This window comes from Contarinia nasturtii, unplaced genomic scaffold, assembly GCF_009176525.2.
Source record: "Contarinia nasturtii isolate CC-2019 unplaced genomic scaffold, AAFC_CNas_1.1 Cnas_scaffold_129, whole genome shotgun sequence".
NCBI classification, from domain to species: Eukaryota; Metazoa; Arthropoda; class Insecta; order Diptera; family Cecidomyiidae; genus Contarinia; species Contarinia nasturtii.
Window position 1 is genome coordinate 6,734,550 of NW_022197486.1, and position 11,081 is coordinate 6,745,630.

The following is an 11,081-nucleotide window of genomic DNA, read 5'->3' on the forward strand; positions in this document are numbered from 1 at the left end:
TTTTTACAATATATTTTCTATTTCATTCAAATCACATAATGAAATAAAGAGATTTGGAAACAAAAAGAAAATCTTCGAACAAAACCAAAATGAAAATACTTATTAGCTGAATGTGACATCTCGTCTCGTGTGTTGATGATCATCCTCGTCAGATGTTTGATGTTCATCAAATACAAAATCGGTGGTTTCAGATCGTGTGCTTCGTACACTTTGACGAGCTAATATTGCACTGTCACATCAATCCGGCCAGAGTGGAGGCGAAAATCATTGAAGATTCGCATAATAATGCGTGTACGTTGTTCGATAATTTTTGTTCGTGTATTTTACGCAAACAGTTTCAATGTCACAATCGATTTTCACATGAAATATGTTTTAAATCAGTCAATGGATTGTAATTAAAAAGCTTAGCTCCAAAAAATGAAACAAAAATTAACAATGTTCGTAGCGCGCGCATATGACATATTTTATGATTTTTTTTTTATTTTGGTTTATCAACTACGAAATGTACTATGAAATATGAAATGGATGGATGTCAGAAAACGAATTGCATTTTCATGTTGTATCGAATTTTTGCTTGCATAAAATTAATGTGGCAACCGCACGCTTTAGTCGCGATTATTGGTTGCGATAACAGAGGAAAATTGTGAGAATTTGCAATTGCATTTTTGCCGTTTGCGACATTGGAGGTGCTGTTTAAAAGGCTTGTTGTCATTGTTGTAACGGGCATCGTACATTTAAAATGCAAATTTCATTCGAGATCAATATAATGAGTGTTGCGTTTTCGTGATCCATTCACGAGCCAAATTGTTCAATGTCGATCTGTGGTAATCGATCATGTTGTCTCTCAAAATCAATGGGCTAATGGGGCGCAAAAAAAAATGTACACGCCAATTGTTTTCACGGGCATTGTAGCCAAATGAAGGTGCGCACACGCGCTCTCACACACACATTATTCACTCGTTTGCGTATTTAAAGTTAACAAATTATTAAGCATATTTTATCATTGTGATCGGGGTACATATTTTTGTTTTCTTTTCATCGTCGAATTGTTGTTTCTCTCAACGGACTTCAAATGAAACAAAAAGAGAGTCAGTCAATGGGTAATGTAAAAAAAAAAAACATGTTGTGTTCATTGTTCGTGTGTGTGTCAGAAAGAGAAAGAGAGAGAGTGTGTGTGTGTTTGATTTGTGACATTCACCAATGGCTTGGCCTGTTTACGTTGGATGATGACATTTGTTTGCTATAATTAGTGAAGAGGTCAATGAAGAGAACTTTGTTCAAAAATTTGCGCTGAATTACGGTGCATTTAATTGCGTATTTGCCAATTGGGGATGTGTGTGTTTGTGTATGTCTTGCTTTGTGTTTAAACAAAAATGAACATAATGTGGGTATAGTTTGTTTCATTATTATCATCAATTATTTAACTTTTTTTTTTTCTTCAAAAAGTGTTGTTGTTATTGTACTTCACTATTGGTAAATGCTTGCGCTTGTACACATCTTAATTTCTTTAGTTTTGTTTAGTTGTGGACAAACCGAGTCAAGATGTTGAGAGATTTGTGTGTTGCTTTGTAATTCGTTGTTTTTGTAGCAATACAATGAAATTAAATGCCTACGACTGTTAATGGAATAGCCAACAAAATGATAATAAAACAACAAAATTAAAACAACAAAACTACAATCACATTCGCAAAATCCAAGTAAAATGGATATTATTACCCGAATGCGAAAGAGATGAAAAATAAAAAACAAATGTTAAATCATACACTATACGTACAACACAGAAATTATACAAAACTATTCGTTTTATTCTCAACGAGCTTAATCCGAGCGCACATTGGCATGCACAAATGGCTAATACGTTCAAGTAACACGGCAATGAAAAGAGATCGACACACACACAAACACACATATACCGTCTGGGGCGGTGCTTAAAAGCATGGAAAAGCGAGACAGAGCCACACAAAACAAAGTGGAAATTTTTTAATTAATTGTCATTATTAATTCATGACACATACCTTGAACCCCAATTACTTTGTTCAGATATTATCAGTGAGTCGGCCGGCGCTCTATGAAGTGCAAGCATTGCGAAAACAGAGAGAGAGAGAGAGAGAGAGAAAAAAACATAAGACAAAATGGAAGAGATGAAAAAATAAATGAAATTAAGCATTTTTCGTGCGTTTCATTTTGGCCCGCGACACGAACCGTATTGCAAAAACCAACAACAACAACGGGGGGACGAGAGAGAAAGAACGAGAAAACAAAAGCCGAAACGAAACACAAAACAACAAATAAACTTTGAATGAAAATGTGTTGTCGCATTCGTCATTATTGTTATATGTGAAATTTCTTGGAAATTTTTGAATATTTGCCAAAGATATTTGTATGTATGCATTTTTTCGCGATAAAGTAATTTTCTGCACAAATATTGAAATTAAGACAGACACACAATCGCATATACATGGTCAGATTTCAATGACCGATCTAATCTCAAGCCGTTCAATACCCAATATTATATTTTTTCATATAAACTTTTGCTTGTTGTGATGTTGAAATGATTTTTGCTTGTTTTTCGTCAATTATCCAATTTAATTGTGGACTCGAGAAAATTGAGCGCAGTCAGAGTAAGAGAAAGGGTGAATAGAAAGAGATGAAAACCCATCGTTATGAATGAAAAACAAAATTAACGCAAATGCAAATAATGCATAATTCGCAAACGAATGCATGGCGTTTTAGTCGTAAGTGAAAAAAAAAGAGTAACAAATTAGATAATGAAGGCTCATTAGTGTTTTACAGTGAGTACAAATCTCAAGTACGGTGCACAATTTGAAGCACACGAAAAATTCCGAAGAAACAAAATAAAAACTACAACAAAAAAATGTCGGTTTTTTTCCTCAAAAAAAGGGCAGACACATTAAACGCAACAATAAACTTACTGATGGCTACTGGAACGTCTTAAACCGCGTGAATATTCCATTTTTTTGTAAATGGTTGCAAGTCCGAGAGCAATTGGTGTTAAAATTGCCCACAAGGACAACGATAAAAATCCGGAAAACCATAGCCCGTTCAATGGGTCAATTATATGATGACAAAATAAATGTCGATTTGCATCGAATATGTTGAACAACTGACGGCATGGTGCCACATTATGTAAGAGTTGTCTCAACGTTTCCCGTTTATTCAACATAAGATGTTCTTTAAGTCTGTGGAAAAAGCAACAACAACGATTAAAACGGTTAAAATAAAACAAGTTTACGAAGTAAATGGACAAGTTCTTGCCTAAATTTGAATTCAATACTTTTGTTGTAACAAATATTGGCGGAATCTTTGTTAATAAAAAATTGGGTCGTTTTTAAGTAGCTAAGACTTTGATTCACCATATCGGTCCATGGTTCTTTTTGTAATTGTAATGCCGTTAAATCGAATTGAATTTCGGTTCGTAAACGTTCCAACGGTTGTAAAACATTGGCCTGCAGTCGTCGTGCCCGGTTGCCCAATGTTGACATACGCGATGATGTTGTTGATTCTTGAATCTGAAAATGCCATTGTCTTTCATTTCAATTGAAAAATGCAAATGAAAATCCACCAACCTGAACCGAAACGCGTTGCATTTGATCGATAAACATGGAAAGATCCTTTTCTGGTGTGGGTCGACTAAGTTCAGTTCGATATGCTAAAAAATTGATCTCTGAATTGGTGTACATGTACGTGAGTATATTTTGTAAATCTTCGGTTAATGTGACAAACGACGAAGCGGACACGAAAATTTTCTGAATGAATGTCAAATACGATAATTTAAAAAAAATAGAAAATCAATTATAAGAAAAGTATCAATACAAATACCTCGATTTCATCTTCTAACGCATTGTGCTCTTGAAGATCGAAAATTTGTGATATATTCACAATGCGATCGAATTGAAACACTGAAAATGTGGCATCATTTTGTTGGCATCGTTCAATTGCGTTGGCCAACGTAATGTTGAGCAGTTTTGAGTCTTCAATTTCTGGTATATTCAGATAATCATTGACAATACCACTGTTCGTTTCATTTTTATACACCCAACCAGGTCGATCGAATAATTTACCAAAGACATTGTAGTGCGGGGAATCGAACAAAGGTCGACATAAAAACACTTCACCATGACTGCCAGCCAATAAAACTAAAATGTTGAAGGCTGCCAAACCAAAACTGCCAATGGCAATCAGTATTGCACTTATAATGAATGTTACTTTTGCCGACGCTTCGGCATGAATAATTCCGAGCAAAAGTCCAATTGACATCAGTAATGAAATGCACAGCACGGCCAAGGATACGGTCAACGATACGCTCCACAATAAATCGCCGGCATTTGTCAATCTTTCCATCAGCGGTCGCACATTTTCTTGATCGTTGTTCACTTTTTGAATTAGGCCATTTATCATTTTGCCGAGATCATGGGTTGCCGATTGTATTGAATCGGTTATATCGAGCAATGCTTTTTCAATGCTTTCCACATTTTTCTGCAAATCCATTTTTATAATCGATGAAAAATCATGGACTTTTTCCTGCACCGTTTTCATTTCCATTGAAATGTTTATATGACGATTATTTGCATGATATTCACCCAAATTTTGCATTCGCAATATATTCGGATCACTTTGTATCTAATGAAGGAAAAAAAAAAACAAATCAAATTCGAATACTCTCAATTTTTAGTTTGCAAACATAAATGATGCATATATTCTACAGTCGATACAATTGAATGAAAACGAATAAAGAAAGAACTAAAAAACAACAGAATTTCAACTTGTATTTTTCAGTGTGTTTTTTTTCCTTTTCCCAAAACAGCATAATGTGTTCAACAACAACATGTAATATAGGTCACCATAAAACTCGTTCTTATCTTACCCGAGTTAATATGTTCAAAATACCGTTCTCTTCAAAGCTACGTAATCGCAATGTGTCACACAATGGACGATCACGTGACGAGCATTGGCGTTGTAAAATGGATAGTTGCACTTGAAACTCTTCAATTCGTTGTGTTGCCTCTTTTGAGATGAGCACCGCTTTGCCTAAAGCATCCTGCAGTAATTGTACACGATGAATGAGTTCGAAGTTACCTGTACGATGCGATGAATGTAGGAAAAAAATTCGCTAGAGAATCACCGTTAAACAATTTAAATAAATGTCAAGAGTTGCATAAAGAACTCATCAATAAATCAATTTTTTTGTTATTCTCTTTTAAAATACGATTGACAGGTATTATTTTTTTGCGAATGCTATTTATAACAAATTCTCATTAAGAATACAAATATTTGCTTCACCTTTATCACTTTCGACTAAAATTCTAGTTTTGAAAATAGAATGTGAAAAATTCAACGAAAAAATCATAATCTTTAGATCGTGGATTGTGCGCATTTGAAAAATGAAATAAGCAAAATGTGGGACAAAAAATATACGTCCGTTTCAAATCCAAGTATATGGACACTTAAAAAAATACGTTTCCATTAACTTATCTTTTGTACGTACCAGAGCATATGCGTAGAATAGATTCGAGGGTGGTTTTAAGGCCGGAGTCTATTTCGATTTTCTTTTGAATTGGGTCACCCAGTAATTTATCCACATCTGGAATCACATACATATAGATTAGAGTGTATCTTAATTTGTATTGAAATTTCTTCAAACTTTCGGTATATTATTTTTTGCAGAAACAACATTCTGTGCAAAGTTTCATGTCATTACAACATCAAACAGGCAATAACATCAAACTTCAATACAAAATTCCAAATTTTTTGTGATTTTTTCATGAAAAAAGTGTCGAAAATTATTTGTATTGCAAAGTTAACGCCAGATTCGGCTTTCTCGTGCCAAAAAAACCCCGATTTAAAGTGCTCAAAATTCACCAAAATTTGATTTTTTGGAACCGCGCATCACCAAAAATCATTTTTTTTTTTTCGAATTCGTTGTTATAATCATGTTTCTATTACCTTCCTACAGAGGTTATAGGGGTACGATTTTTGATTCTTGAAAAAATGTCAAAATCAAACCACTCTAATATAGATATCGATCGTTAAGATTAAATTGCGATCGCCACTTACTTTCTAAATCATATTTAATTCGTTCGGTGGCTGTGCTCATACCTAGGGGAGAATCGTAAAAGTAAATCGAATAAAAAATAATCAAAATTAATGTGCTCATACCCTCGTGAATAGTGTTGATGATTTCTTTGTGAGCATCTTTGCTAAATGTCTCTACGTCTAATAATGATGATTTCACAATGTTCGGGGTGTTTGTAATGGTCGATCGAATGAGTTCATTTGTTATGAACATTATTATAATGAAAGCTCTGAAATGCAAATTATCTCTTTGTTGAACTTCTTCTTTTCTCTCTCTTTCTCTCTTTTCACATATCTCTATTGTTTTCTCACTGAAACGAGGTCATTTGCATACTTACACTAAGAATAAGCTAAAAAATTGCAATAAAAATTGTAAAGCACGACGGTAGTAAAATGTACTATCAATGTTCGTATCATCGAACGATATGATTGGATTTGGTTGTGTTTCATCGTTCAACGGAGATGGTGGTAATGAAATCGTTGCATTTGGATTATCACTCGAACATGCCCATATCAGAAGCGTTAAAATTGGAATAAATGCAATCAATAGAAAAATCACCATCAAACCGATGAAACCTGATTCAACTTTTAGTGCCTAAATGGAGATAAGGGAATTTTCAATTTATTTTCATTGATTAAATTAGATGTTTTTATATACAGAATGGGAGGATGTATCAACACATTTCAAACTTAGCGCGCTACTTAGTTACGATTTGAGTTGTTAAATTACATTGACGTTCCCTTTGAAATGGGGGGCGCCACCGTCGACTCAAAGATACTTGAACTATACTACACATCCTCACATTGTATGTACATTTTATATTGAATTTATTTAGTGCATTTTTTTGAATGGCAAGAATTTTCCACGACAATTTTATCGAAAAGAACAAATGTACAAAAAAATGTTAAAATAATAACACACACCTCCCAAACTAGATCCACTGCTGACACTTTGGTTTCGAAAACATTTTTCAACAGCTCAAGTATACAGTTAACTGGCGTACCGAAAGTACAAAAGAAAAAAAAAATCTCAGAAAAACAAGTATTTTTCGAGGAGAAGGTGTTTCATGAGAAAAAAAAATGAATTCAAACTTTGTGAATTTTCCGTAAAAAAAACTTGAACTGTGTGGATTTTGAAATAAAAAAAACCATACCGACGGTTAAATCACGAGATGTGATATGGGTCAAAAAAACGCCAATATAGCTGAATAAATGTCGACTGTCTTCTGGTCCAATTGTGGCCGGTACTGTGAAATGTGTTACCGATGTGTCTCTGTTATCATTATATTCAATGAATGTATCTTGTGTAACAGCGTTTTCAATCATCTTTAAACTAAGCGAGAGAGTAAGATCGAGAAAAATGTATGTCATTCAATCAATGAACGATTTTATCCATGATTACTTGTTAAAATAACGTTCTTCTTCATTGTACAAATTGAAATTTTTGATTCTCGTGAAACAAACAAAATAATTTTCTCGAAAATTAAACAGTTTAGCATCAATTTGTTGATTATATTGTACATTTAAAATATGTAAATCAAATGCAATTAATTGATGTTCACAATTTTTTTTACACAAAATAATCGGCACCGAACAATTTATGGAAAATATTTCAACAATACGAAACCGCATCGAAGACTGACAAATTTAGGCCTATCACGGCGTCATTGTTCACATTTTTCCACGCTCACCACTTGCATTAACTTAATTATAACATTTTTTTTTTTTCGTTTGGAATTTGATACCATCGCACATCAAAGACAAATAACAAAACTATCACATTTACATTGCTCGGAATCGGGGTGCTTCTTAAGCGCAATTGTATGCCATACAATGTATGCTTCATGTTCGATATGATGTTGGCATTTATGGAGCAGCATGCCAACGAAATGAGCGAAAGTTTACAAAAAAATTCCATTTGGCCGCTGCATATGTTTGCTGGGAACCATACAATACATCGATAAAATAATATGTGTCGAAAAATTTGCATAGAAATATTGAACTGCTGTGGAAACCATAGAAATCTTAAAACACCCCCTCACATATGTCACACATGCCATGGAAATGTCATCAGAGCTTTCACACACAATTATTGTGTCCGTTTATTTTCTGTCAAGCATGTACATCAGATAGACGACAGTTTATTTTCAATTTTTATTAAATATTGCTCAGCGTTTTTTGACAAAATTTTGATGTGCGTTTTGTTTTCAAAATTTTCCGGTGTTTTTCATCATGACATTAATTTCTTTTCCTTAATTTGTTTGTGTGTTTTTTTTTTCTAAATGTTTATTCGACTGATCGTTTCGTTTCGTTGAATTGACGCACGCTAAATTCCATTTGCTTGACCGTTTCTTTGAACTTATTTCTTAGAATCGCCACACAAATCCATAGTCATTTTACGATTTGTTTGTAAATGTATAGGCTGTAATAAAACTACGTCATTTTGTAGTGATCGAAACTCGAAGCAATGCGATCCATTATGCTGATCAATTATTTGTGTGATTGTATAATTTTTTTTTAACTTTATATTTTCAGTTCGGTTATTTTGTTGTTCATTATTTTCGTCTTTAAATCCGAACACTGAATTGTTTTTCATTAAAAATTGAATGATTGAATAATGAGTTTGGTTGCATTTACATATTTTCAAATCAATTTATTCAATTTTATCGAAAATCGAAGTACAATAAAAGGGAGCCTTGTGTTAATAAACAGTTGACGAACAAACAAATACACAACAACAACATGAAAACAGGGGATGTAATAATCGTTAAAAGCACGATAAACTGCATTTAATACACTTGAAATATATGCAAAGATCTCATTACGTTTTCATTTTTACACACAGGGAAAGAGTGTGAGAGAGAGTGTGTGTGCGTGTGAATGTGTGTGTGGGAGAGACAGAGAAAGAAGGAGACAGAGACAAATAAAAAAAAGGCAACGGTTAGCAGTTCTTCATTAGCACACAATCAACAAATTTAACGAATTGAAATAGCGAGACCTAGAAATAAATGCGTGCAGAGTAGAGCAACAACAGTCATCGGGGGCATGGGAAAGCCAACTAAAGTACTGATATAAATTGGAACCTCTATAGCACTAAATAAATAATGCTAAACGTCGTTTTTTTTCTGTTTCACTTTAGAATCAATGCAATCATTTTTCTGTTCGTTTCGTTCGATTCGTCGTCTCAACTAAAAGTCGCTTATTTAAACGTTCATTAACGTTGACAATAAAATATGATAAAACGAACGAATGACCGATCAGAAAAAGAAAGAATGAAAAAAAGCAGCCAATCCGCCGCACACTTTTGCATAAATTGAACATTTTAAGAGTTTTGCTATTGCCGTCTACTTGCAAATAATTATTGAAAACTAATTAAAAACCAAATGCGACTGATAATGTGAAAATTATTATTGATTTTGTGTGAATGAACGCGTTTTGTATTCAAATGGTACGTGGTAATTCTTAGAATTTTACTTCAGTTGCGCCTGTCGCAAGATGTGACTTATACGATGCTTTTCTAACGATGCTTTTATTTGTCGTTGTTTTATTTATTTAGCTGATTCCTTTTCGCCATTGCGTTGCGAGAAATATTGCACTTTGTGCATACGTTTATAGGACTGGTTTGAAGTTGAGTTCATTGCACACCGAGGAAACCGCGATCATTTCAAATCAAATTCTTGTCTATTACTGTCAACACCTTTTTTACATTGTAAATAAAAGGGAATTTATTATCGGTTGCCGCACACGCATATCGCATATTCATTGAAAAAAATCAATAAAGTATGGAATTCGTTTTCATTGTAACAACAATCAATCTCCGTCGTCTCTCTCCCAATCGAAACGAATTGCAGAAGCGTCATCATTTTGTTTTCACACAGATAGTTGAACCATTTATTTGAGAAATGAAGAGTTTAGCTTCTATCTGATTCGTGTGAGTGTATGCGTGCACACCGTTGTTGTTGTTGTTTTATTTCTCTCGTTCTTCAATCTCTTCTGTTGCTGTTAGCGTGGATTGATGATGATATTGGTAAGGAGGTCATTCATTCATCAAACTCATCGTCTTTGATGTGTTGGTTCGTTACCGCATACGGCAAGAATTCCGTGAGGCTGTTTTGTGTATTGGTATTTTTTTCATTGAACTTTATAAAATCGCATGCGCGTACGCGTTCGCGCATTAACTGGAAATTGAATGAATGTGTGCGCAAAAGGTTTTACGAATCACAAATTAACGGATAAAACAACACCACCAACAATATAGCGTCAATCGAATGTATAATTGATCAGTTCTCAGTTATTGTCTTAGCTTTGTCCAACGACAGTAACTGATTGTTTTTAAACCCATTTGGAGAAAAAAAAAATGCCGAAAACAATCAAACAAATGCATACATAATCTATTTGCATTAGAGGCCCAATTTTTTTCAGGTTTTTCGGGATACGCTTTTCCGGATACAATATTCCATAGTCGGTTAATTTAATTTATTTAAAACACATTGAATCCAAAAAAAGGGAAAAGGTTATAGTCATTGGCAATGGAATTTGACACGGTAAATGAGTCGATATGCAATGAGAATGTGCCACAGCCGAAATGCAATGCTGAAAGAAGTCAAAATGCATGCAAGACATTGTGTGCTGCCCTTAACAAGAAAAAAAAAACAAAAATAAATCTGAGAATCTCAATCACACAGAAGCAAAATAAAACACCATCTGAGACAAAGAAGAAAAGAGACAAAAGTTCGGCACAGTGGCATGAAGATATCACATCACTCGAAGTTTGATGCCAACTATACAAGAGATCAGCAATTAGTTAGATTTGCGTACAGTGGCGGTTTAGAATAAACCTGTAAAAATCAGGAACAAAAAAAAATGCGATTGACTAAATTACATTCGACCAAATGAAAACCAACAACAACTACCTAAATTAGAAGAGAATGAGTCGTATACAGGCGATCGAATTATGGTTGTGTTTGTCTGATTCGTAAAGTGTTCAA

General features: G+C 34.0%; 1 protein-coding gene across 4 annotated transcripts; it reads right to left on the reverse strand.

Moving 5' to 3' along the window:
• Positions 1 to 72: 72 nt before the first annotated feature.
• LOC116348398 lies at positions 73 to 7,669 on the reverse strand. Of its 4 annotated transcripts, XM_031779397.1 has the most exons (14): positions 7,496 to 7,669; positions 7,248 to 7,426; positions 7,018 to 7,088; positions 6,432 to 6,688; positions 6,178 to 6,323; positions 6,076 to 6,117; positions 5,507 to 5,602; positions 4,886 to 5,097; positions 3,841 to 4,641; positions 3,588 to 3,767; positions 3,277 to 3,530; positions 2,934 to 3,200; positions 2,016 to 2,066; positions 73 to 229 (listed from the first exon to the last, which is right to left on the reverse strand). In XM_031779397.1, the coding sequence occupies exons 2-14, from the start codon at positions 7,417 to 7,419 to the stop codon at positions 103 to 105; spliced, it is 2,676 nt and encodes an 891-aa protein (XP_031635257.1). In that variant the 5' UTR covers positions 7,420 to 7,426; positions 7,496 to 7,669; the 3' UTR covers positions 73 to 102. The 4 variants fall into 4 exon arrangements, with proteins under 4 accessions (XP_031635257.1, XP_031635249.1, XP_031635270.1 ...); XM_031779389.1 differs by lacking the exon at positions 7,496 to 7,669 and having other exon boundaries at positions 7,248 to 7,484; XM_031779410.1 differs by lacking the exon at positions 7,496 to 7,669 and having other exon boundaries at positions 136 to 1,066; positions 7,248 to 7,484.
• Between the last annotated feature and the right edge of the window lie 3,412 nt (positions 7,670 to 11,081).